The sequence below is a fragment of the Vulpes lagopus genome, chromosome 16 (assembly GCF_018345385.1).
Source record: "Vulpes lagopus strain Blue_001 chromosome 16, ASM1834538v1, whole genome shotgun sequence".
Classification (NCBI taxonomy): domain Eukaryota; kingdom Metazoa; phylum Chordata; class Mammalia; order Carnivora; family Canidae; genus Vulpes; species Vulpes lagopus.
In genome coordinates, this window is record NC_054839.1 from 2,644,053 (window position 1) to 2,664,867 (window position 20,815).

At 55.9% G+C, this 20,815-nt stretch overlaps 2 protein-coding genes across 2 annotated transcripts in view; one reads left to right on the top strand and one right to left on the bottom strand.

Moving 5' to 3' along the window:
- The window catches only part of RAB20 (RAB20, member RAS oncogene family), a 28,745-nt gene extending 26,566 nt beyond the window's left edge, over positions 1 to 2,179 (top strand). The window contains exon 2 of the mRNA XM_041731197.1: positions 1,123 to 2,179. Within this exon, the coding sequence (XP_041587131.1) occupies positions 1,123 to 1,658 (536 nt within the window). The 3' untranslated portion in view covers positions 1,659 to 2,179. The remainder of the gene's footprint in view (positions 1 to 1,122) is intronic.
- A 4,440-nt stretch (positions 2,180 to 6,619) lies between these two features.
- The window catches only part of COL4A2 (collagen type IV alpha 2 chain), a 169,918-nt gene continuing 155,722 nt past the window's right edge, over positions 6,620 to 20,815 (bottom strand). Inside the window, exons 35-48 of the mRNA XM_041731385.1 lie at positions 20,720 to 20,783; positions 20,241 to 20,315; positions 19,438 to 19,545; positions 18,686 to 18,793; positions 17,890 to 17,961; positions 17,448 to 17,573; positions 14,569 to 14,685; positions 13,633 to 13,794; positions 13,421 to 13,519; positions 12,947 to 13,093; positions 12,684 to 12,800; positions 11,272 to 11,463; positions 9,911 to 10,197; positions 6,620 to 7,648 (exon numbers count right to left, since the gene is read on the bottom strand). Of these exons, the coding sequence (XP_041587319.1) occupies positions 7,391 to 7,648; positions 9,911 to 10,197; positions 11,272 to 11,463; positions 12,684 to 12,800; positions 12,947 to 13,093; positions 13,421 to 13,519; positions 13,633 to 13,794; positions 14,569 to 14,685; positions 17,448 to 17,573; positions 17,890 to 17,961; positions 18,686 to 18,793; positions 19,438 to 19,545; positions 20,241 to 20,315; positions 20,720 to 20,783 (1,932 nt within the window). The 3' untranslated portion in view covers positions 6,620 to 7,390. The remainder of the gene's footprint in view (positions 7,649 to 9,910; positions 10,198 to 11,271; positions 11,464 to 12,683; positions 12,801 to 12,946; positions 13,094 to 13,420; positions 13,520 to 13,632; positions 13,795 to 14,568; positions 14,686 to 17,447; positions 17,574 to 17,889; positions 17,962 to 18,685; positions 18,794 to 19,437; positions 19,546 to 20,240; positions 20,316 to 20,719; positions 20,784 to 20,815) is intronic.

Genomic DNA, 20,815 nt, shown 5'->3' on the forward strand with positions numbered 1-20,815 from the left:
TGGATGTGAACTTGTAATGAAGTGATTTGTCCCAGGACTGCCCTGCTGGTGGTGTGGAAGGGCAGGATCGCCGTTCTGGGGGTGCTGAGCCCCACAGTGCATGCTGCTGGTCAGCAGGTGGCCCTCGGATACTTGCACTCAGGCACTACATGTTCAGCACCTCAGCAGGCGGAGCCCCTGCCAGACCTGGTGCAGGCGGCACCTTCTCAGCTCCCCTTCTCCTCCACATCGTTTGGGGAAACACCTGGGGCTTTGTTGGACATGCAGGGCACACCCTGGCTTTGGGTCTGGCTCCGTGCAAGGGGGAAGTCAGCGGTCAGGGTAGGATCAGGCCATCTTTCTCAGCAAACTGCTCTCCCTAGGGCCGGGCACGAGGGCCGCCAGCCAGCTCCAAAAAGAGGCAGCACAGCCTGGCTTACGTCAGCGCTGTTGCAGAATGATTGGGAGTTGAGGTAGAAATTGCTTGTGTTTCTTTAGTCATTTGGCTGAAAACTGGTTTATTGGCAAAGGACACACATTTTAAATAAATATATGTGTGTAGGTAACATGCGTTTGGTCTGTGCTCCTAAGATCCACAGACCAAAGGTTCTTCATTTCTTTTTCATCAGGGATCCCTTTCTACCCAAGTAGTATGAGCCCATGACCCTTTCTCTGAATACTGGATTGGTCGACTTTTTTTTTTTAAATAACTTATTTGAGAGAGAGCAACAGTGAGAGAGATCACAGAGACAGAGGCAGAGGGAGAAGCAGACTCCCTGCTGAGCAGGGAGCCTGACATGGGGTTGGATCCCAGGACCCTGAGATCATGACCTGAGCTGAAGGCAGATGCTTCACCAACGGAGCCCCGCAGGCGCCCCTGAATATTGGGTTTACATGCAGTAAGGGTTTACCTGGAAACCAGGCAGTTATGCAGTCTCCCAGAGCAGATGGGTGCTGCCCGTGGGTCCCGTGGGGTCTGGGCCACTCCTTTGTGCATGCTAGTGTCTCCCTCAGGCCTGGCTCCAGCCACACCTGCACTTGGGGGCCGGTTCCGCTGTCTCTGGGGTTGCCAGGTGGTGTGGTCGGTGGGTGTGTCCTCGGAGGAGAGATAACCTGCATCTTTCTTTCCCTCTTCCCGGCCAGGGCGGGAGCAGTTCCACGGCCTGGGCTCCATGTACTGCCGGGGCGCAGCTGCCGTCATCCTCACCTACGATGTGAACCACCCGCAGAGCCTGGTGGAGCTGGAGGATCGGTTCCTGGGCCTCACAGACACTGCCAACACTGACTGCCTCTTCGCCATTGTGGGGAACAAGGTGGACCTGCTCGAGGACGGGACCGCAGACAGCCAGGAGAAGGAAGGGGTTGGCCCCGGGGTGGCTGGGGGCGGCAGCAGCGGATCGCCCAAAGTGCCCAAGCAGGTGCAGCCAGAGGACGCGGTGGCGTTTTATAAAAAGATCCTGAAGTACAAGATGCTGGACGAGAAGGACGTGCCAGCAGCTGAGCAGATGTGCTTCGAGACCAGTGCAAAAACTGGGTACAACGTGGACCTGCTGTTTGAAACCCTGTTTGACATGGTGGTGCCCGTGATCCTGCGGCAGAGAGCCCAGGGGCCACCACAGACAGTGGACATCACCAGTTATAAGACGCCCAGACGGACCAGATCCGGGTGCTGTGCCTGACTCAGAGAGGCCTGAGCCCCAGTGTACACGATTGGCCAGGGAATGACCGAGTGTGCTGCGCACAGGAGCGTGCGAGTCCAGCGGCTTCTTACAGGGGCTGCACACACAGGAGGTGGTCCGTGTGCAAACCACAGCTGGCTGTTGGGCGGTCCACGGGCGTGGTTCCCACGTGGCTGTGTTGGGAGGCGGGGGCAAGTGAATCACCTGCAGAAAACACTCTTCTGAGCCAAGACTTCCAGGGACCGCTCCTTTTCCTAACATCCTGGCCTCGCCGAAGTGTGCGGCTGGACTTTCTCGGCACCTGGCCTGTGTGTGGGCCCCTGGCCTGAGTACCTGCCCCACTGTTTTCTCAGACATTTTCTTCACTGTGGTTTCTCCCTGGTCCTACCATTTGGTATCTGTGTCTTGATGCGTCACAATGATTCTTGGTGTGTTAATTTATACAACATCCAGAATCACTGCTTTTATACTGGTTGCAGCCATGTGAGCTATGCATATTATTAAAAAGGATTATGAGGAGATTCCTGGTGTGGGGTCTGTGTTGATTTAGACCTTATTTTCACTCCTGGTGGACTTGTTGCTGGGGTGCCTGGGAAGTGGCTGTGAGATTAATGTGTTTCTTTTTTTATTTTTTAAGGTTTACTTATTTATTTATTTGAGAGCAAGAGAGGAAAAGATAAAGAGAGCACAAGCTGGGGGAGTGATAGGGAGAAGCAGACTCCCTAATGAGCAGGGAGTCCGATGTGAGGCTCAATCCCAGGCCCCTGAGACCATGATCTGAGCTGAAGGCAGATGCTTCACCGACTGAGCCACCCCGGTGCCCACGTACTTCTGTCTTTAAAAGCTATTATTGAATCCTCAGAAATTTCAGAATATTTAGACTGGTCCATTTGTCTGCTTGTCTTTTTCTCTTTCTTTCTTTCTTTTTTTTTTTTTTTTTAAAGATTTCTATTTATTCATTTGAGAGAGAGCACACAAGCTAGGGGCAGAGGGGCAGAAGGAGAGGGAGAAGCAGGTTCCCTGCTGAGCAGGGAGCCTGACTCCGGACTCCATCCCAGGACCCTGGGATCATGACCTGAGCCGAAGGCAGATGCTCAACCACTGAGCCCCCCAGGTACCCTGTCTGGTTGTCTTGATGACATGAGCTCCAGTAATAGAAACCTAGGAGGTCTGTCTTTGCTCAGGTCTGTCTGGGGTCACCCGTGTAGTTACTAACTCAGAAACCCCGTTTTGTGGTGGTTGGTGGGTGGGCTGCTTTGTCAGGAGAAGATTATAAGACAAGGAGTCTGTGAGGCAGCAGTTTTTGTTTCTGAGAAATTTAACTTTCATGGGTATCTCAACCAACTTGGGCTGCTGTAACCAAATGCAGGCGGGACAAGTTTTTCTCGCAGCTCTGGAGGTCTGAAGCAGAGGTTCATGTGCTGGCAGATCTGATTTCCGGTCCAGCCCCTTCCTGCCTGCGGATACCACATGGTGGACAGAGTGAGCTCTGGTCTGTCTTTCCTTGGAAGGCACTAATTCCATCATGAGGACCCAGCCCCATGACCTCCCAAGGCCCCACCTCCAAACACTGTCCCACTCGGGGTCTGGGCTCCGACAGAAGGATCTGGGGAGAGTCAAGCGTTCAGTGCATAACGGAGTGCACAGTGAGGCAGAGGCTAGCAAGAAAGCGGAGTGTTTTGTGAGTCATTACGTTGTGGAGGTCAGGGGGTCAGTGATTGTGTTGTGTGCCCACCACCTGCTTGTGGGTCCCTCCAGGCTGGCCTCCTCTGCTCCTGTGTGGTGTGTGTTGTCCAGGTGCCAGTGTGAGCCAGCCTACAGGACAAAGCGAGGTGCAGCCTCCTGTCTGTGCCTGGGGCTCTCCTGGGAGGATACCCCGTTCCTGAAGCCCAGCCAGGGGCCTAGACTTGTGAATCCCACAGTGGAGCCCAATGGAAAGTGAAAATGAATCTGTGAATCATCAAAAGTTTCATTACAGCTCTACCAGTGACTGGTCCCTGAAACCTGCCATCACCCAGGGAGGCCTAGGGTTTATCTGCAGCCTGTGCAGAAGGAAGGGTCCTGTGGTTCATGCCTGAAGGCTGGCTGAGTTCCCACGGCCCTTTCTCCCCTGAATGTTCTTTGTTTCTCTTGCCCATGTGCCCTGAGCTCCCCCAGCTTGTGTCCCTGAACGGCCAGATGTTCTTTTGGGGGGTGCCCAGCGATGGCACGTTCTCCATCAACCACACGGAAGCATTGCACCCTTGATTGTTGCCCTAAAAATAGGCTTCATGCAGGGCTCTGAGCCAAGTGGATCTCAGATGCCAGTCCAGTTTTGAGGTCTGAGCCTTGTTGCAGGTTCCTGCTCTGACTGTGTGGGTGCGGTTTGCACCAAGGGAGCCAGGTCAGCACTTGGGAAGGTCAGGTTGGTTGGGTGGGTGAGCCAGCCGATGGACATGGGATTTCTTTGCTGGATGTGGATTTTAGCTGGTGACCTCGAATGGTCCCTCTTTTCCTTTGTACAAATGTGGCCCTTTGCGGGGGTGGGGAGGCCACGGACAGCCTGCTAACCCACCCGCCAACCTGCTGTGCCTGATCTCAGAGCCACCACTGCAGGTTTTCACCCCTGGCTCCACTGTGTCCTCGCACAGACGGAAGCCTCTTTCTCAACAACATCCTACCGTGCTGGGCAGCAGCGGGTGGCAGGGATGCTTTGGGCTGGAAAGTCGTAATCTGTGTGTTGGGATCTCTATTTCCCCCACTTCACAGGCTGCTAGGCTGGTTTTTTTTAAAGTACGACTTTGTCTCTCTCTCTTTTTTTTAAAAGATTTTATTTATTTATTCATGAGAGGCGCACACACACACACACACACACAGAGAGAGAGAGAGAGAGAGAGAGAGGCAGAGACACAGGCAGAGGGAGAAGCAGGCTCCCTGTAGGGAGCCTGATGAGGGATTCGATCCCAGGACCCTAGGATCATGACCTGAGCTGAAGGCAGATGCTCAACCACTGAGCCACCCAGGGGTCCTGACAACTTTGTCATTTCTGAACTTGTTTTAAACAGAGCTGCCACCGTGCCAGGAAAAGCTCACACGGGTGCCTAGTGGCCCCTCCACTTCCAGCACCGGGTCTCCCTACAGACTCAACTTTGCTTCACCTGCTTTGTTTGGGGGTGCTGTTGTGTTCTCCCTTTTAGGGTCGGTTTGTTCACCTGCTGCCCATGACAAGAGGAGCACCCCGCGTGTCCCCCATCTGGTGGTTTGCACTGGAAAGTCCTGGAAGCCTAGAGGCAGTGCCTGGGGGCTGATCACCTGGGTGGTTGGCCTGGGGAAGGGCCACCATCATCCTCAGGGGGGCGGTGGCGGGGGGCGGTGGGGGGCGGCGCACTTCCCACCCTTCTCTCGGCCTTGCCCTCTGGCGGCTTCACTGGTGCATTCACACCTCTGTGTGGGGCAGGAGTCCTGTGCCTTGAGGTGGGAGGGAGGTGCAGGGAGACCCCCACACAGAGTCCCCATAATCTGGATGCAAGAATCCCCTTCTCCTAAGTGTAGCATTAGGGGTAAGTTGGCTCCAGGAAGAGCATGGGTCCCCCTTCCCCCCCACCCCGCTCCCACCACGGAGAGGCTGGACTTTGGTCCCTGTGTTCTGGTGACCTTTGGGAATAGCTGCAATCAGGGCGAGTTCATGCCATCACACAACCCACACCTTTGGAGCGGGCCCCCACCCCAGCTGCCCTTTGCTCTTGAACTTGAGCTATGGAAGGGAGGCAAGGCTCCTGTGAATTGGCCTGTGTTCTGCAACTCCCCCCCACCCCACCCCTCGCAAGAGTCAGTCTGCAGATGGGGAGGGTATCAGAGGCCACTGTGGAGTATGTCCCGCTAAGGAGGATGTGGGTCCCCATGGCCTCGTCCTTCATGGCATCACACCTAAGCCAAGTCAAGCTACAATCTTCAGGACTGGGACACATTCAAGACTGCTCCATGATCGTGGGAAGTAGAGTCCAGAATAAATAGCTGCCTCCATGAGTTTCGGTGGGGGGGTGGTTGGCGCTGTGCTGGGCATCTTTCAAGCCCTGGCCCCACAGCCTTGCCTCCCACGGGGGTGCTGTGGCTGTTGCTATGGAAACCATCTACGTACAGGTGTAACCCACGGCACCTTACATCAGCTTTGCTGCCTCTCCACTACCTGCACCCGGGATGCTGCTCGGCCACCACATGCCAAGGAGCACAAGGGAAGTGATGGTAGCAGGTAACCCCTGACCACCAGGGCAATTGCTGGTGAAGGGAGCAGTCCCTGTTCTGCCCTTGGCTGCACACGCAGAGTGTGGCCTCCTTCCGTGGGCTTCCACAGCACAGAGCCCCCAGCTGCCCGGGTGGTCACCCCCTTAGGAAAGCGTCCTCCTTCCTGGGCTCACTCTGCCAGACCCCCTCCGCTCTCTGATTGGGACTCACATCCCCAAATAACCGTCCTGTGAGAGTCCTGTCCTGGTCAGCTTCTGGGGGAATGCAAGTCAAAGTGGTTGCTGGGACCTTTCCAACAACATTATTAGGCAAATACTTATTTAGTTACATGAGAACTGTTCTTAGAAAAGGTTAACGTGAGATTGAATAGTAAAGGATAAAGATAAATTGAGCTGGGCTCCCCGAGATCAGCCAGGTTCCAGAGAAACTCAAGCCAGAAACGTGTTTCTCAGAAATAGGGAGATCTGATCTGGGCTGTGAGGTCAGAACTGACTGACTCTGAGGATTGCGGGCGAAGGGCCCGGCCTCCCAGCTCCCAGGGGCGGTCGCTGGGGTGTCTTCTGTGAACAAACGCGGCTCCCTGAGAAGCGGATGGCAGCGCCCGTAGACCTGGGCTCATGCGCGGAGGGGGGGGCCGGGGGGCGAGCTCTGCCAGGGCTGGTGCGTGGCCCCAGAGGCAGCCCCTGGGGTTCGTGCCAACAAACGGCGCTCTACAGATATGAATGAAGACAGCCCATAACTTAGGGTATAAAAAGCTCAAAACCAACTTTTATTCTGTGGTCATTACAGAGGTTAGATAAGGCATAGGCGTATGAGTCACTGAGAACGGAGGGCGGATCCCCGGGCCACCTGGGGCCGGGGACCCTACAAGGTGGCCGCCAGAGGCGTGGCTGACAACAGAAGCTGAAAAGGTCTCTGCTTCTACACTTTTGGCCAAACCCGATGGTCTGCAAGGACACGGGGGAAAGAGAGCTCGTGTGGGATGATCAAAAGCTTTTAAAATAAAAGGCACGCACGCCTGGCTTTCCTGAGGGGGTGAAAATTCTTGATCAGTGGTCTCAGGGAGAGAACAGAGCTGCCAGCACAGAAGCCGGGAGACCCGCCCATGGGGACTGCCACGTGAGTCCAGCACCCTGGGCTGCGTGGCTTCTGTTATCCACACCGCCCCATTAAGCTCAGGAATGCAGGGTCTGCGGCACTCGAAGCACAGTGACTGTTCGGGTACAGATTAGGAGGTTAGCTACGTCTAGTGCACGATAGTCTAGTATGGCTGTAGGGTGCTGGGGCGTCGCAGTTCCCTGCAGACGGACAGGGCCAGCGCCTGTGGAGGACCAGGGGCTATTTGGTATAAGTGCTGGCGCTGAGTTCCTTTGGTAGCCTTTCCATTTGGTGTTGAAAGAGAGAAGTGAGATCCGTCTTGGGGGCGTCCTCTGAGGTAATAAGTTAAGAGTAAGCACCAAAGTGGCCCCCCCCACCCGGCTGAGTGTGGACCTAGAGGGAAGCACATCCCCTCACAGGTTCTTCATGCACACCTGGCAGCGGCTGATGTGCGTCCGGATGAGCCCCGCCTTGAGGGTGTCGGCGGAGGGCGAGCCCTGGAAGCTCTGCTCGGGGATGGTGGTGAGCCAAAAGCTGTACTTGTTGGCGTAGTAGTGGCAAGTGCCACGGCCTCCATTGCACTCGATGAAGGGCGTGGCACGGAAGTCCTCCAGACAGCTGCCCGGCGACACCAGCGACTGGCCACCACCTTCATCGCCGGCTGCTGTGTGCTGCGCAGAGAGGGAGACAGGGCAGGGCTGTGAGCGCACCCTCCAGGGACAGCCCGGGGCCAGCGGCTTGGATGCGCTTTTCCCCTAACTGAACATCTGACCCAGAGCATCTATCCTTGCCAACACACGATGCCTGCAACACGCTCTTTAATGCTTGGGGCTTGGCTAACTGAAGCAGGGCAGGCCCACAGAGGGCAGCCTTGGGCACGGGCATGCTGCAGGTGCGGGTCCAGGGACCTGCGCCAACGTCTGTGATGTGTGGTTCAGCGACAACCAGAACAACAGCAGAAGCAGGGGATCTCTGGTGGGTGTGGCTGACTTCATCTGGGGAAAAATACTGTCTCCCGCCCGAATGACCCACTCAAAGAATGAATTTGCCTGGCATGAGAGACACTAAAACGTGAACCTTTTTTAAAGGACAAATAAAGTCGATGTGTGGGTCAGTATGTGAGGTTTGGTAAGGCAAAGGTCAGAGGACCAGAGAAGGTGGCCCCTCCAACCCCTCCCCTCCTGCGCTTATGAAGAGGGGGTGGGGTGGTCTAGAATGTCTTTACTTGCTGGTTTGTCTATAACCCACATGTAACTTGTGTGTCAATTACTGTTTCCATCAGAGGGCTGCTAATCGAGCAACTAGTCACTTGAGATGATCCTGTGGCTACTCCCAGGGCGTGGGCCTGTGTCAGTCTCATTTATGTTGTAGCTCCTGTTAGGGCCCCGGGAGGCCCTGGGTCCCAGATCTCAGGCAGAAACGTGCCGTTTGGCTTGGCTGTGGTTGTGCCACGGGAGTGGGCTCAGCTACAGTGGGTGCGAAGAACGAGGCAGGGAAGCCAGGTTAGCCTCTCTACACAAAACCACAGGCATAGACACCAGCTTTGAAGTCTTCTGCTCACACAGAACACAGGAGCCTCCCCAGCCCAGAGCCACCACACTCGGTCTGGTGTAAGCAGGTGCCTCGGGACCCGCTTGGTGTAAAGGTGCTGAGGCCACGCTGGGAGTGGACAAGCAGGAGAGAGCTGTCGGGTGGGGGTCAGTGCCCTGTGGGAAGCACCTCATAGTCTGAATCACAAAGGAAAACTAAACCAAAGGCCTTGGCCTTAGAGCTGCCACCAGAGAGGCTTCGCGAGAAATGACAGAGGTGAGGCATGATGGTTTTCTTGCTGCCGACAGGGATGGACGAGAGGGGTCGTCATGTGCAGACCAGACACTCGCCAGTCCTGGGGTTTGGGCCAGCCTCCTAGACAGGCCGATGGGGCACATGGAGGGGGCAGGGCCTTGCTCGCTGGCCCACTGTCCAAGCCAGTAGGCGTTTCTGTGGCTCTGAGACCCGGCGTGGGTGCAGCCCGGTGGCCCTAAGCCCTGGCTCCCCACATCACCCTGCCTTTGGCAGACGCCCAGTGCCCAGAAGCTGGAGAGCACCCTGCGTACTTGTCCACGGACACAAGAGGGAGATGTACTACTCACAAGAGAAGTACTGCCTCCCTCATTTTGGGACATAGTCAAATCACTCCCTTTGCAAGGGAGTAGCTCAGTTTTATTTTTGAATTTCCAGTGGAAATTACGAGAGAAGAGGGACCACAGAAGCACCCTGATGGCCACGTGCAACCATGTGTCTGTCCTCAGAAGTCACCTTACAGGGTCAGCTTCCTGAAAAGTACACAGTGTGCCTGCCTTTGCACAGAACTTAAGATTCTGGTGCCTCAAATGACTGCAGCACTAATACCTCTAAAAATATTAAGATACCCTACTTACTTATCTCTTCCTATAATTTATATGTTAGGTTATTTATATACTACATGAAATATTTAACATGTTGGGCATCTAGTCAATGTTGGAGTTATGACAGTTATAATAATTATAAATGCAGCAGAAGACCCATCATCTCGGCTGGACTTTCCTTTCTCCCTACAGTGACAGAGGAAGCAGGAAAACTTTAGGGTTGCTGTTTGGCAACCAAGTTTATCCCAATTACCCACTGCACAAAGGTCTGGTGGCAAATTAATGGGCCTCTTCTGGGTGGGGTCACCCCATGCCTAACATGGCTCAGTTAGCAAAGTGCAGGCAAAAGTGCAGGCTGTATTCCAGCTCTCATCCCCTGGGCCAGATGCCCTTGTGTAGTGCACAACCCGAACAACTGCCCTGTCTGATTATTCTCACAAAGGCAGCTAGCTGTTCATGCTTCCCCAGGCAGGGTGTGGTTGGGGAGAGGAACTAGATTTTTCCTCAGTTCTATGCTCAGAGAGAAAGAGGGCAAGTACCACGTACCATGAGGAAGGAATATCCAATCCAGAGACTCCGCCATCCAGCTGGGCAGTGGGGGATGGAGACATCTTGACTGTGGACCGCAATGGCGACGGCTGGGGCCTCGCACACGGAACAGCGGCTAATGTAGGGCTTGATGTCATCCTCGGCCACCGGCATCATGGGCAGCGGGGCAGTGGTGGACAGCCAGTAGGACTTGTCGTTCCGGCTGGCATAGTAGCACACATCACCAGGGTTGCAGTACAAGAAGGGCATGGTGCTGAACCGAGCCAGGCAGGAGCCGGCCAGCCCTGTGGAAAAGGGTCACCACTGAGCATGCCGGGAAGATTTCCCGGAGGCCTGGCGAAGCCCCGAGGCCCCATGTCAGGGAGCCGTCCAGCAGCTGCCTGCTGGGGCTCAGACCTGCACGGGGGACCGAGCCAGGCTTTCCAGTTCCATGTTTCAGAGGACAGCACTGGGGTATTTTAGCCCTGCCCTTCTAGAAGTTCTCACATAGCCCTTTCCACGAGGCTGGGTCAGCAGCGGGAGTGGGGTCTTCATGAATTTGTGCCCTGTCTGGGGCCAGTGTCGGGGGCTCTGCAAGCACCAGCCCCAAGATCCCTGATGGGATCCCAGAGAGGGCCTGGCCTACCACATCCTGAGAGGCTCTCCCAGAAGGAGCGCCGGCTGTGCCCACCCCCAGATGACTCCACTGCTCCTGGCACAAAGGTCGATTTTATCTCGTGGCAGGTCCAGAGCCGGAGTCCAGAGCCCAGGGCCTCTGTGCAGGGCCCTTACAGGAAGCCCGCCCAGCCCCGGGGCTTGCCCCCATGCCCGTTCCCACCGCTGCAGGGTTGGTCCCGTCCTTGTTGGCCTTTGCCCGGCGTTCGTTCCTGTTAGACTGATTTTGGAAGTCGACCGCATTGATGGGATCGTGCACAAACAATCAGGGTTCGGCCTGACGGATTCCCCACCACGGATATCACGACGTAGGCACCCACCTGCACACCCCTGCTTTCAGTGTGTGCTTGCTACATTTCTTCTGTGTATTTAAAGCCATTTTAGTTCCTCCTGGCACCCAGGCTTCCTTCAATGTCTATGTGTATATGTCTGCATGCGCTTTCCCGGGGCGTCTGTGTGGTGCCCAGGCCCTCCCAGCCCCAGCCCGCATTCGGAGGGAGCGTGGCCGCCACCCGAGGGGCCTCTTGAGCTTGTGGAGGCCGCTGCCAGGTGAGAAGGCAGTCTCTGGGGTCCTGACCCGAGGTTGAGAGCTTTCACAGGCCGCTATAATCTATTCTGAAGCACCAGGATGTGGACAGGCCCGGGGCCCTCAGTCAGCAGCAGCCCAGGAGCTGAGCTGGCCTGGCTCCGCAGGTCCTACCTACCCAGGTCCTGGTTGTGGGCTTTCTCCTGGCCTTCGAAGTACAGCAGGCTGTATCCACTCCAGAGCTTGTTCATGCCCACGGGGCACATGGGTTCCTGATCCGTCTGACTGTGCTTCACCAGGAGGTAGCCGATGCTGACGCTGCGGCCGGGCATGCCTGGCAGCCCGGGGGTCCCTGGGCGGCCCGGCTCCCCTAGAACCCGAGAGAAAGTGGTCACCTTGCAGCTGCTGCTGCGTGGACCTCAGCCCACAGTGTGGGGCTGACATCGCTCAGCTCTTGCCGCCCCTGCCTGCTTTCTCCCTGAAGCCTGGCCCTCGCGGGCTCTGCACCTGGCAGACCAACAGCCTCCTGGGCAGGACCTGATCTTTCTGACACTCAGAGTTGGGAAAGCCCAGAGGACTGCAGTCCAGGGCCCACCCAACACATGGGCCTCCTCTGCTAGATCTCTTGGGGACAGGGAGCTCATCGCACACATGGGCCATTTCTGGGACAGAAACCTGCCTCCCATGACGTCTGCCCAGGGGTGATTCTGCCCCCAGAGCACAGCAGGATGTCCAGTCTACTTCCAGCAACATGACCCATCAAACACTGGGAATTCACTGTCCTGGTTGATCTTGCCTCTCCCTACGCCTTCCCTCCCAGGACACTTTTACTTGTCATCACTTCCTCATGGGATGTCCCCTCCACACTGTTGCCTGGGTCTCCCGGCCTGGATGACTCCCCTCTGTCCCTGTGTGTCCGTGACTGTGCATCCCCCAGGTAACCCCTAACCTCCAGACCATGGGTCAGTCTGTTGGGAGGACAGCAGATTGCTCATCCCCGTGACTGGGACACTGTGCAGCCCTTTAACTTGTCACATGGCTGTTCCCCTCCTGCTCCTCATGTGCTCAGGGGGATTAAAACAAATCTATTTCTCTTTGCATAAATTGCTAGTATTTCCTGCCTATCCTGTTCATCCTGCACATGTCCAAGTGATTTCAAGAAATCAGTAATACGAGACTTTACAATGGCTCCTGCTAACGTAATTGTTTTTTTTTTTTCAGCTCATCGTCTGAGACCATCAAGATTTTTACAAATCCTCTTTCTCAAAGTCTGTTAATTGCTTCCTTCTCTGAGGTACCTGCAGATGTGTCAGAGGAAGGAAGGGAGCCAGCCGGCCTGGGGACACTGTGCCAGGTGTGCGCAGGTGCTCTCGCAGGGCACAGGTGCTCTGGCCGGGCACAGGTGCTCTAGTCAGGTGCAGGTGTTAGAAGCGCACCCAGCCCCAAGGCTGGAAGGAGGGCAGCCTTTCATCTGTGCTCACCTTGGTATGTGTGCTTCCCTCCCCAAGGACCACAATCCATCTGTCAGTCCCTCAGCGGACCCAGAAGAGCCACCTTGCCTTCTGTTCCCATTTGCCGTTCATCACTCACCTTCCTGGCCCACTGGCCCCTGGTGTCCCATAGGCCCCTGGTCTCCTCGGAATCCGGGAACAGCAGACACACCACCTCTGCCCTGGGGCCCTGCCTTTCCTGGAGCTCCACGGAAACCTGCAGAGCCGAGAAATGAGCGAGCGTGACTAGCATTGTCATTGACTAGTGACAATGCTCAGTGTCACTGCTGCTCAACAAAGCGTTTTCAGCAAGAAAACCACAGTGAAAAGAAAGCAAACAGGAGAAGGAGGCTTTGCTCCTACCTGGATCCCCCGGCGGTCCCTGTGGTCCCATCTCTCCCTGCATCCCCGGAGGGCCTCTCCTTCCCTGTGGTCCCACTGGCCCTGGCTGGATGGTAATCTTCTGGGGGATTCCTGCGATCCCGGGGGATCCCACAGAGCCAGGGGCACCTGGAAAGGGAAAAGAAAGCCCAGTTGAAAAGAAGAATCCCTCGGTTTTCTTGCTCTGACCTGTGTTCAATTTTTCTATCTGCTGACACCCATTGTGAGCTTCCCAGACCTGACTTGCTCTCAAGACAAGATGGATAATAACTTACTGGAGACGTTGTTCAGCCCTTTTGACAGTTAGTGTGATTCAGCGTGTCCCAGTGGGGGTGCTGGCAGGTCTCCATGAGAAACGGCACCCAGAGAGGGGCCCCCAGGCCTGGAGGCGCAAGGACCGTCCAAGGCTGGCAGCCTGCCTGACGTGGTTCTGCAGGTGTGTGAGTAGCCACTTACCTGGGAGTCCTCGGTCTCCCTTGGGTCCCTTGGGGCCTCGGTCGCCCACACTCCCGGTGGCTCCTGTGTTGCCCATGAATCCGGGCTCACCTCTGGGCCCTTCAAGACAAGCAGGATGTGGAGGCCTCGCCTGTCTGGGTGAGGGGGCTCCAGCCATCTCTGACTGGAGCTGCCAGCCTCCCCGACAAGAGGAGCCCTCCGGGCACCATTACCTTTTTCTCCGGGGAGACCGAACACGCCAGGCCGGCCCTGGGGCCCAGGGTCCCCGCCCCATCCTTTAGTCCCGGGGGTTCCTGGAGCTCCTGGGTTCCCCTCATCTCCTTTGCTTCCAGGAAGAGCCGCAGGCCCAGGTGGTCCCGGGGGCCCACGATAACCTGTCGATGTGCATCACAAGGACGATGTTACATGGGAGGAAGGGGCGGGCAGGGCCACACAGTGCCAGAATGTGCTCAGGGGGCCAGACAAAAGTCGCCTGTTTGGGGGGAGTCTTTGGCAGGTCTAATGCTGGACGGCTTTTTTCATGTTGTGGCAAAATATACCTAAGCTAAAACTTACCATTTTAACCATTAAAATTTTTTATTTTAGATTTTATTTATTTGAGAGAAAGAGAGAGCTCATGCACTTGCACAAGCAGGGGGAGCAGCAGGCAGAGGGAGAAGCAGTCTCCCTGCCCCGCCGAGCAGTGTGCCTGACGCGACATGGGGCTCAGTCGGGGCTCGGTCAGGATCACGACCCCAGCTGAAGGCAGGTGCTTAACCAACTGAACCACCCAGGTGCCTCTTGTTTTAACCATTTCTAAGTGTGTGGTTTCAGGGGTGCTAAGTCCATCCATAGTGTTGAGTGGCTGTCACCACCGTGCACCTCAGAGCTTTCTTGTCTTCCCACACTGCAGCTCTGTCTGCATTGGTCACGACTGCACTGCCTCCCCAGTCCCTGGACCCCTTTTCTCCCTTGTCTGTGGATTTGAGCGCTCTTAGGACCTTGTACCAGGGACATCACACAGTGCTCGTCCTTTCATGTGTGGCTTATGTTACTTTGCAGTGTCCTTGAGGTGGAAACGAAAGTCTGTTTCATCCCCAAAGGAACCTCGTCACTGCCAGCTCCTGCCCCCAGAGATTCCAATGCACAGTAATGTGAATCCTACTTACCTTCCAGGCCAAATATCCCTGGTGCCCCTTTGTCACCAGGTAACCCAGACACGTTGGAAGGGGGGGTGATGCCTGGGAAGCCTTGAAGTCCTGGACTCCCAGTTGGGCCTCGTCCACCTTAGGATGGAAACAGAAGAAGTCAGGTTTAGGATCGGCATCCAACTTTTTGATCTATGGTTTCCCTTCTATGCCGCTTCCTGTCCAGGAGCAGAGCCACCAAGGAGAGGCAGCGATGGGAGATGCCTGAGGCCAGGGAACGTCCGGGGGTGCCATGCTTCTGGCTCAGGCCATGTGGCTATGGTACTTGTGGACGGCACCTGGCCCCCAGAGGTTGGCTCTGTTGCTTGTGAGCACTTGTGTTGGGACAGGAGGTTCTTGTCTTGGCAGGACAAGCACACTGATGCTTTCAATACTCCTTGCAGCTGCCCTTCGGTGGCTTGGGTCCCAGCTCTACGGTGGGTCCTCCCTGCTCATAGAGCCTGTACTTGCCAATTCGCCTACCCACTATGATCTGCTGGTGACCCTAAATCAATACTAGCAGCACACTGGATGGGCAGAGGGGGCGGATTCCTGGAGTCCCCACTGAGGGCCCCGTTTCAGCTCAGGGTGTCAACAGGGGTCCTTTCTGTGTCTGTTTAGTGCCTCCTCCGCCCCCCCTTTTTTTTACATTTCTGTGCTTTTTATTGGTGAGTTCACTGTTTATATTGCCCCCTGCACACCATGCTGAGGTGCTGTCTGGCATTCCTGAACTCAGAGGCGCAGTGGCATACTGTCAGAGAAAATGTGCTAGATAGGCTTCCTTCAGGTAAGATACAGAGCCGATGAGTTCCACGTTAATGTACCAACAAGAGATACTAAATATGGTGTCTTTAGACAGAAACACACAAAAAGCCAAGTTACAATTGATCGATTGATGAGAATGTGACCAGGGGCTCACTAGAACTGCTAGACATGCTGGCTCAGTATCCGAGAACTTGGTGTGCGTGGGAGGCGACAGGACTGGCCCGGGTCCGAGTCAAAGGCTGGCTCCTCGGGCAGTGCCCACACACAGACCCTGGAGGGCATTCCCTACCTGCTCCCCCCTGAGCTTCAGCCAACATGACGTGCTGGGTGGGCGAGCTGAATGTCGGGGGCAGGGGCTGGTTTCTGTCCTGACTGCCAGACTAGTGCTTGTTCTCTGGAGTGTGGAGGCCTGAGGTCAGTACAAGGACACTGCCCGCAGCCAAGATACCCTAGCGTCCTGGGACAGCGGTCTCTGCTCCAGGGGAAGGATTGAGTGGGCAGCACGGGGCACACACGGGTGACCTAAGACTAAGAGTCACCTCCTGTGCCCCCCCTGCAGCCTCCTGACTGACCTGGGCTCCCCGGCAACCCCAGGGGATCCTCATACCTGTCATGGTGTGTGCTTCTGAGTGTACGAAGAACACACCAAGAGAAACATTTAGAAAGGTGTGGTCTTTGCCCTGCTACTTACAGGCAACAAGCAGGTGGATTCACCAGGCCTGTGGGGATTGGCCAGCTGCCATCTCTAGCTTGATCGGAAATGACACCACTGAGCTGCATCTAGCTATTGTCACAAAGTAACTCAAACAGATTGTGAGTGTCGGTGGCAAAAACTCCTGAGTTACAGGATCCAGATTGGCCACATTCCCCTGACAATGCAAGGGACCAACCGCATGGTTGAGACACTGACTCAGGTTCAGTGTGCTGGAATCAGGATCCAAACAAGCCCATTCTCTCTGTGGCCCCCACAGATCTTCCTCAGTACTGAAATAAACCCCCTGACTAATGAAGGTCTGATGAGGGCTGTTCAGCACCACTCATGTGCAATGAGTGGGGACATGCTAGTGGACTGACCCTAGATCCTCACCCTTGAGTGGGGATGGCCCTGACTGGGGCTGTGTGAACACATTGTAGCCACTCAGGGCTCACAGTGAGACCCCAGCTGGCTGCACCTCTGCTCATTCTCCTGCCTCAGATCAATGACATGGGGCTCCAATACCAGGGAATTCTGGAGTTTCCAGCTATTTGAAAGGGGAAAGAGAAAGTGACGGACCTTGGAGAATCAGATGATGTGGTCTGTGAGCCTTGGAACACCCAAGGCCACCATGGGGGATCAAGTCACTGGCCTCCTTGGGTACTGGCTTCTTTGTGGGGTCTCTGGGCTCTAGCTTAGGAGGGTATTTTGACCTGAGCACTTGCACCCAGGCCCCAGTGCACGGAAGCCCAATGTGTGACAGGCCTGTGCCCACGTGCCGTGGCACAGCCAGCCTCTGGTGCAAGGCTGCCGTTGTGGGCGCAGTGACTGGATGAGTTGGGCATGGTGGGGGCAGGATCATCAGAAAGCTGGTGCTGTACACTCAGTGAAACTACAATGCTTTCCACACACACTCCACTCCTATATATTGATTATAGTTTTATGTGGAAATGTTTCCCATCTTGGTTTAGGCTTGAGCATGTGTGCTGGTGGGTGGGTGGGCTGGGGGTGTGGGTCTCCTCAGTAGGTGAGACCACCTTTCCCTGATTTGCTCCTACCACATCCCAGGCCTGCCCCGGGACTCCTCTCAGTGATTGTAGGGTTTGTATGGACTCGTCATCCAATACTAAGTGCTTGTTATTGGTAACTGCCATGCCAGGTGCTGCGGGGGCATAGTGGAGATGGACAGTGGTCCCTAGGGCCTGGGAGCTTTCCTGACCACAGAAGAGGTGGTCAGTAACAACCCCGATGGGTCATAACAGAGTAGGATGGTGGGGGGCTGGCTGAGAAGTTTTGCAGAGCAACCAGTGCTGCCAGGATCCACTACATGCTCATCTCCTGGACTCATGGACATCCTGGGTCTGGTTGTGCAGTGCTGCCACTGGGCAGTGCATAGCCTCACCTGGATCTCCTCGCTCCCCTTTCTGTCCTGGGGCCCCGATGGGTCCTGGGCGGATGTTGGCCTCTCCAGGGTCGCCCCTGTCCCCAGCAGGACCGGGGAAGCCAGGGTCTCCGTGGATGTCCGCACCTGTGGCAGGGGCCGCACAGCAGGGATGTTAGCATCCTCACCCACGTCAGGCTGGTCTTCAGAAGCAGAAGGATGGCCACGCTGTGCAGTGGGACTCGGAAATAGAGCCAGAACTCAGCTGTGGAGATTTCGGCTAGCCATGTGGCTTCAGTGTCCCAGATCGCATCTTGGCCGAACCCTCCTCGGTCTGCAGAACCACTGGGTCGGGGGGACCCAGTCCACGTGGCCTTGGGGATGACCACACAACTCCGGGATGCCCCCAGCACCCCCTCCCCCATTGGTGGGTGTGGCCACATGGCCGGGGCGTGCCAGGTACCTGGGGATCCAGGAAGGCCTTTGGTGCCTGGCAAACCGTGTAATCCGCTGATGCCTCGGATGCCGGGAAAGCCTGTGTGGATTTCACTCATAGTTATTCCGTGCATTGGAGAGCAAAGCGGCTTTTAAATCAGTTTAACCTGTTCTTGTTTGCTATTATACGGCCACCTGTCCACTTTACTCAAGAGCCCGGCAAACAGGAAGCACTTCTGCACAGTGTGACTTATAAACGAATCCTGTCTGCATCATCCAGGAGAAGCAGCTCACAAAAGACCGTTCTCATGGAACCGTGCTGAAGGCTCCTTAGAGCTGTGGGGGAGCTGGCAGTGGTGTCTTTCCTCCTGATGCCGAAGTCACTACGTACAGGTGCTTTGTAAGAACTGTGCTCTGCAACGATGCTGTGGCAGTCACTATTCTAGTCCCTCCAGATTCCCCAGGACAAACATTTCTAAAGTAGCACCCGGGAGGCAGGCAGCGACTCTCCCTCCGATGCGGCAGTGAGTGTGGGCTGGGATGGGCCCCCTTAGTTCTGAGCAGGACAGCTTCCAGGTGCCTGTCCCCTGACCAGGGCCCATCCAGGCCGGGCAGTACCCTGGCCCCAGCTCCACCAGCCCTGGCTCAGTGGCAGCCGGGAGCCCTGGACAGAAGGGGGACGCTGGCCTCCGTCCCTCTGGTCCTTCTCACTGGCTGTGCGCTGACCAGAGAGGACAGCCCGGCTGACCGCCTCTCCTCCACCGGCCCATCTGGCTCTGAGCAAATCTGTGCACTTGTGTCTACAGAGGGAGAGATGCTCTTACCTGGGGAGCCTGGAATCCCTGGCCAGCCGTAGTCTCCTTTGTCGCCAGGCACACCTGCCCGGCCCGGATCTCCCTGTGGCCCCTGCAGCCCTGTCAGTCCTGGGAAGCCTGGGGGTGGGGGGGACAAATACCTCCATGAGTGGGACTGGAACCCTGAGGCCTGGCCACCTGCAGTTCGGGTCCTGCCTGGAGGAGGAGGAACTTCGTGGGAAAGAACCAGCTGGAATGTGCCCCACTTTCAGGCTCAGCCTTGCCAGAGATAGCAGCTGGTGTTCTACCATTCGGGTACTGTCATCCAGGCAGGGGTGCAGAGAGAGCCTGGAGACCTGGAGGATTGGTGTCAGGGTTCCCAGGTCCCACACAAAGCACAGCAAAGGCAGAAAAAAGTTAGAAACCAGTCCCCTGTTGGCTTTCCCTCTTGACTCCGGATCCACAAACATGTTTCTGCACATTCAGATGCAAGGAAGGGGCCCTGGGACCAGGACTCAGTCTGCATTTATAAGAAGATGGACCCAGGGCCACATATGCACATGTGTCTGCCCCCTGTGTGTCTCCTCAAGGCCGGTGGCCTTGGTCCTAAGACAGAGCTGGGTCATGGGCAACATGCAAGAGCCAGCCTCATGCAGTAGAGTGTGGTCATGGCTCAAGGATATGGGCCCCCAGCTGCCCCTGTGCTGGGGGCCTGGAGGTTTGGGGGCTCAGCTGTGCGGGGGAAGGTGCACGTGGGGCTACGTGACAGCACGAGATCATACCTGTTTGCCCTTTAGGTCCGGGAGGGCCTTGGACGCCTGGCACGCCTGTTATCCCAGGGAAGCCAACTTCACCCTCTGTTCCCTTTTCCCCGAAGAATCCCTTTAGACCTGTAAGCACAGAATCCCTGCTAGGAGCAGAGCAGACATGGAGCCCAGGGGGCTCAGGGAGACGCAGTTGAGGGTCTTGTCATTCCACATCGGTGCTTCTGCTGTGAACGGGCTGAGGATCTCAGCATGTTCCTTCTCTAACATTTTCCCTAATTCAGTAGCCCCATGTCCTGGCATCCATGCCCTTGTGCACGGGTGGGGCTGACCCAGGCGACCCCCAGGGCACTGTGGAAATGCTGGTGTGTCATTCCACGGCATGGCCATAAAATGCATCATGGCTTTCCCTTTGTCACCTCTGGAGAAAGCCAGCTGCCATGCCGTGGGGACACCCAGCAGTGCTGCCAGAGGCAAGGGGCTGACCCTCCCGCCCCAGACCAGCCTGCGATGGTGTGGCCTCAGAGTCGGAACAGCCCTGCACCCTAATTCCCCACCCTTACATGCTAGGACATGGTCCCTGCTTGGGGACATCCCAAGCCGCTGTGTTTCAGACAGACAGAGCTTTCCTGACTTTGTCTTCAGGTTCAATTTAACAAGAAATTCCAGAGTTCTGTTTGCCCAAAGGCTTGAAGACCTCAAACCATTCCCTGAAACGTGACTCAGTGATACAGGTTGTGATATATCTGGCAAGTTGGTGCCTGAGGGAGACGCACGCAGGGCTCAGGGCTGAGGCGATGAGGCCAGAGTGACTGACGTACCTGGTGCTCCAGCGATGCCCCGCTCACCCTTCAGGCCTGGGCTTCCTGGCAGGTTTATGATGTCTCCACTGTCACCTGCAGTGGGCAGAAAAGACAGCTGACACCTACTGGTAGGTGGTCAGTTTGCAACTTTGCTGTGTTACACTCTTTTTTTCTTTTAATAATTAATTAATTAATTAATTTGAGAGAGAGAGAAGGAGAGCATGAGTGGGAGGAGGTACAGAGGGAGAGGGAGAAGCAGACTCCTCGCTGAGCCGGGATCCCCACATAGGACTCGATCCCCAGACCCTGAGATCATGACCTGAGCCCAAGGCAGATGCCTAATCAACTGAGACACTCAGGTGCCCCTGTTCTGTTACATTCCTAATAAAAATAATTTGCTTTGAAATTCCTAACAGCATCTCAGTGTCTGACCACCACACCTGCTGGAATGCTCTGGATTGTGGATGCCCTACAGTCATGATCCAAGCAATACTCACCAAAGTCCCCTGTGGGGCCCACCTCGCCGTAAAGGCCTGCTCTCCCTGGAGCTCCCTTGTCACCCTAGAGGTCAGACACGAAAACATCTCAGAAGG